The sequence below is a fragment of the Setaria italica genome, chromosome I, assembly GCF_000263155.2.
Source record: "Setaria italica strain Yugu1 chromosome I, Setaria_italica_v2.0, whole genome shotgun sequence".
Lineage (NCBI taxonomy): Eukaryota > Viridiplantae > Streptophyta > Magnoliopsida > Poales > Poaceae > Setaria > Setaria italica.
This window is the reverse complement of record NC_028450.1, coordinates 18,038,971-18,043,369: the sequence shown is the minus strand read 5'-3', so window position 1 is coordinate 18,043,369 and position 4,399 is coordinate 18,038,971. Positions and strand designations below refer to the sequence as shown.

The following is a 4,399-nucleotide window of genomic DNA, read 5'->3' as shown; positions in this document are numbered from 1 at the left end:
GGAGATCGTAAACGGCCAGGTAGCCGATACAGAAAAAGACAATCGACTAAATCAACTGATGTATGCGTAATGAATGCAAAGGAACTGTTGAAAATACAACCTAAACAATGCTACGCGAACAACACCCGAAACAAATCTAGTTGGCAATAAAACAGTTCTTAATTAAAAAATAGGGTAAGAAGCCGATTGGAATCTATTCCAAGCTGGGTAGTAGTGATAAAAGCTAAAGCAATAAGATTTAAATAAATAAACTTGTAGATCTAGCAAATATCGATAATTTGACGAATAAATCTAGACGAAACAACAACGATGCGCTAGAAGTTAAAGCCTAGAAATTACTCGATAAACATGGAACTTACAATCTAGCTGGAGATTAAGATGATGTAGCCCTGTTAGCTTGGAAGAACTCGTGAGGAAAAAGAGAACTTTGGCAAAGTCGCTGACTTGAAAATAAATTGCGAATAAAGTAGATTTGTTTGTTTATGTGTGTACATCTTTTTCAGACCTAGCAGGATCTCTATTTATATCCTAAACTCAAGACTTGTAGTCCTAGTCGATTACAACGCAATACAATATCTATAACCAAAGAAACAAACTTTCTAAATAAAACAACTCGTACAAGAGTCGGAAACGAATTTAGTCTCTATTAGCTAACCCTATATCCACCATCTTGCAACCTCCTCGCCGATCAAGACTTTTTTGTCTCTTATCGGCCAACCCTATATCCACCATCTTGCAACCTCCTCACCGATCAAGACTCTTTTGTCTCTTATCGATCGAAGCTCCAACATCTCCGATCGGCTGGAACTCTCCTGCTTGTATCGGCTAGACCTCATCAGCTTCCATCAGCCGAATCCTCCTGTCTTCATCGGCCGAACCTCTGTGATTCCATCGGCTGAACTACTGTAACTCCATCGGCCGATTTTACTAGCCATTACCTCTGTCACGCATCAGCATCTCTGCTTTCCTTTGACGCCAACTTTTGATATGTGTCAAGAAAACGACGTCAACACGTATCAAAAGAGTTATGTATCTAGAAAAGACAAAACGAATAGTAATTTGGGACAGACGAAGTAGTATATATTATGATAACCTTGCAATACATTATGATCAATTTGTTGTAGTACAAACCAAATGGTAGTTGACGGAACAAATTTCGCGCGCGCTTATATATGGCTCGTTGCGCGGCGCAGGATCCCAATACGAAAGCTCAAGTTTCTCCCCCTGACCAAACCGGCCGTCCGTGTGCGCTACCGTCGGCCAAGGCCCAAGGGCTCTGCTCTCGTCTCACAACAATGGCGACGACGGCGGCATACAGAGCTCTTGCCAAAATCTTGGTGATCCTCGCCGTGTCCGTTAGTGGTAAGAAGCCGATCCCATACATGAATGAATGTGAAAAGAAAAACTGGAATTCCTCTGTTTAGTTCTCGTGCGTTGCTAATGTTTGTGTTTGGTCCGCCAATCAGGTGCTTGGTCCAAGTCGTTCAACATCACCAACAACTGCGGGTACACGGTGTGGCCTGGGGTTTTGTCCGGCGCCGGTTCGGCGCCGCTGGAAAGCACGGGCTTCCAGCTCGCGCCTGGCCAGTCACAGACCCTGTCGGCGCCGGCGGGATGGTCAGGGAAGCTCTGGGGCCGGACACTCTGCTCCACTGACAGCACCGGCAAGTTCACTTGCGTGACCGGCGACTGCGGCTCAGGGCGCCAGGACTGCGCGGGCGGCAACGCGGCGCCACCGGCGACGCTCGCGGAGTTCACACTGGACGGCAGCGGCGGCATGGACTTCTACGACGTGAGCCTTGTGGACGGGTACAACCTCCCCGTGCTGGTAGCACCGCAGGGCGCAGCCCCGGGCGGCAACTGCGCGCCCACGGGGTGCGAGGTGGACCTCAACGGCGCGTGCCCGGCCGACCTCCGGGTGACGTCCGCCGCCGCGCCCGCCGGCGTGGCGTGCAAGAGCGCGTGCGAGGCGTTCGGGTCGGCTCAGTACTGCTGCAGCGGCGAGTACGGGAACCCCAGCACGTGCAAGCCGTCGGCGTACTCACAGTTCTTCAAGAACGCTTGCCCGCGGGCCTACAGCTACGCCTACGACGATGCCACCTCCACCTTCACCTGCGCTGGTGGCGACACCACCTACACCATCAGCTTCTGCCCCAGCACGACCAGGTACTCCGCGTGACGTGAGCCGAAAGATAAAAATGGATCGTTTAGTGTTGATTAAGTTGAACATCGCACCTAATTGCCTATAGTAAGCAGTGGCTTGGTAGGCCAACGAAGGGAGTAACCCAATCTTTGCGTTGTCAAACCAAATGAATGAGACGCATCCATTTGCATAAGGAGGTCAAAGCAAAGAACCTTTTGCCTTTTGGCCTTTAGTGATCGGCTGGTTTCGCCGAGAGACGGTGGATAACAAACCACAAAAAATAGCAGGCCAAGGTAGCCCCGTGCCACCGCCTAGCCAGCCAGACAGCTCAACCACGTTTTTTTTTTTTTTGATAATGTGCTCAACCGCATTCGGTGGCGCGAGCGCGGTGACGCCGACTCGCTGTTGTAAACCACCAAAAACACGGGCGAATGCGTGCCGCACGCGACCTAGCCGTTCCGTCTTCGTCTGTTCACCTTCCCTTCCCACGGTTAGTCGGCTTCTCCCGCGAGGCCGTTCGGGGCAGTCGCTTCATCCCGGCTGGTCGTCACCATCTGCTACACGATGTTCGAAGCCGGCTGCTCGGCTTGGCCCGTTGTCTCTTGCGTGTGTGCATCAAACACGTGATAGTCGTCCAGTTTTCCTTCCCCAGCCCATTCAAAGAGTAGCATTCATATCTAAGATTTTTGTATCCCGACTGTTCAACTAACTTGAAATGGTTAACTAATAAATTTTCTGTTGCGATTTGTGACTGCAGTGTGAAGTCCTCCAGCCCCAACTCGCAGGCACCGGGAGACCTCCCGCTCATCAACAGGACGATGACGTACACCGGCGGTGACCAGGCCGGTGCTGCTACGGCTGCGCGGGCACCGTCGCGCCTCGTCGTCCTTCTCGGCGCCATCTTGCTTGTGCTGGCAGGAGTCTTCTCTTGAGGACGTACAGAACAGAAACAAAGGTTTAGGCGCCCAGCATCCAGTAGTGTAGAACATCAGCTAGATAGGTACGAAATTAGCCAGAATTATTCTTTGTAGATTTTTGGATGAAAGGCTATTGACCGGCTTTATTGGAATGCGTTACAGCTGGGATTACCAGCTAATTACCTTAAAGCACAGACCGCCTAACGGCGCAATATCAAGTTCACATCGACGAAGGAATTCAACTAAAGGCAGTTCCAACCCATAATTTCGAGATGTAGTGTCCATAGTGCCAGGTTAGTAAGAAGCTGCATATATAAACCACAGTACCCAACGCACAAATCTAAAGTGGTCCCACCGTAAACTTTGGCACCATCTCTCTCTATCCTTTACCTTCCTCTTCTCTCTCCCGTCCTATCACTTTGCGCAGCGAGAGAGGCAAGCGGTGTCAAGCCAAGTCCAATTCCAAATTAGCAAGCGAAACCAGGGGAAATCCAAATGGAACCCCACCAAAATCAGCAATGTAAACCAGCGGAAATTGAAATCTCAAGCTCGAGCCAATAGTTACGAAGGACGCCCGCATAGCTCCCGCTCGGGCGACTCGGGCGGCCGCGCCACCAGCCACCGCCACCCCCTCCCTCTCCCCTCCCCTGCTGCCGCCGGAGGGGCCTGCCGAAAGTCCACGCAGGCTTTGAGGACGGCGGCGGCGAGGTATTTTTGGCGGCGCGCATCGCTTCCAGGCGGGGGAGCGGTGCGGAGCGGCTCCACCAACCGGGGTGACGATGGCGGCGCGGGGCGGCGGATCCGGGGTCTTAGGGACCGGATCTGGCCCCCCGGCAGCCGGATCTATGGCATGCGGCAGCCAACGCGGGGTGGGGCGCCCTCGGCTGGCCTGCCCCTCGCGCCGTGCCGATGGGGCCGCCAGCCGCCTGCTGCGGCCGTGGCGATGGGGGCCGATGGCGGTCCGCCCTACCCGCGCGCCGATGCGGCCGGTCTGCCGCTCGCGCTAGGTGCTAGCAGTGCCTTGCCCTACACCTTGCATGGATGGGTGCTGCCGGCGGTGGGAGAGCGGCGTCCCCGGCCTGGCGGCCGCCCCGGTTGACGGGGAGGAAGGCGCAAGACTCGGGAAGAAGCCCGGCCATGCGACTGTGGCTGCGTGTGGGTCGGCGTCGGGACAGCTGGTGGTGGGAGTGGAGACAATACACCACTTCGGCGCTACCCTTCTCTTCTCCTTGTCGGCGATGTAGGTCTGCAATTTTGTGGCGCCACCGTGGTGGTGGGACCAGAGTGTGCAGGGTACGCTTGTGGGACCATGGTGGTGATGTGGGATGTGCCCGGACGT

At 54.0% G+C, this 4,399-nt stretch overlaps 1 protein-coding gene across 1 annotated transcript; it reads left to right on the top strand.

Moving 5' to 3' along the window:
• The first annotated feature begins 1,218 nt into the window (after positions 1-1,218).
• On the top strand, positions 1,219-3,283 carry LOC101774354 (thaumatin-like protein 1b). The gene is made up of 3 exons (XM_004952337.3): positions 1,219-1,362; positions 1,467-2,166; positions 2,901-3,283. The coding sequence occupies exons 1-3, from the start codon at positions 1,296-1,298 to the stop codon at positions 3,073-3,075; spliced, it is 942 nt and encodes a 313-aa protein (XP_004952394.1). The 5' UTR covers positions 1,219-1,295; the 3' UTR covers positions 3,076-3,283.
• The last annotated feature ends 1,116 nt before the right edge of the window (positions 3,284-4,399 follow it).

Excerpts from the sequence above, each read along its gene's own strand:
- LOC101774354 (XM_004952337.3), top strand. The coding sequence starts at position 1,296 with ATGGCGACGACGGCGGCATACAGAGCTCTTGCCAAAATCTTGGTGATC. Across the intron at positions 1,363-1,466 it reads CCTCGCCGTGTCCGTTAGTG|GTGCTTGGTCCAAGTCGTTC; the intron begins GTAAGAAGCCGA and ends TCCGCCAATCAG. Across the intron at positions 2,167-2,900 it reads TTCTGCCCCAGCACGACCAG|TGTGAAGTCCTCCAGCCCCA; the intron begins GTACTCCGCGTG and ends TTGTGACTGCAG.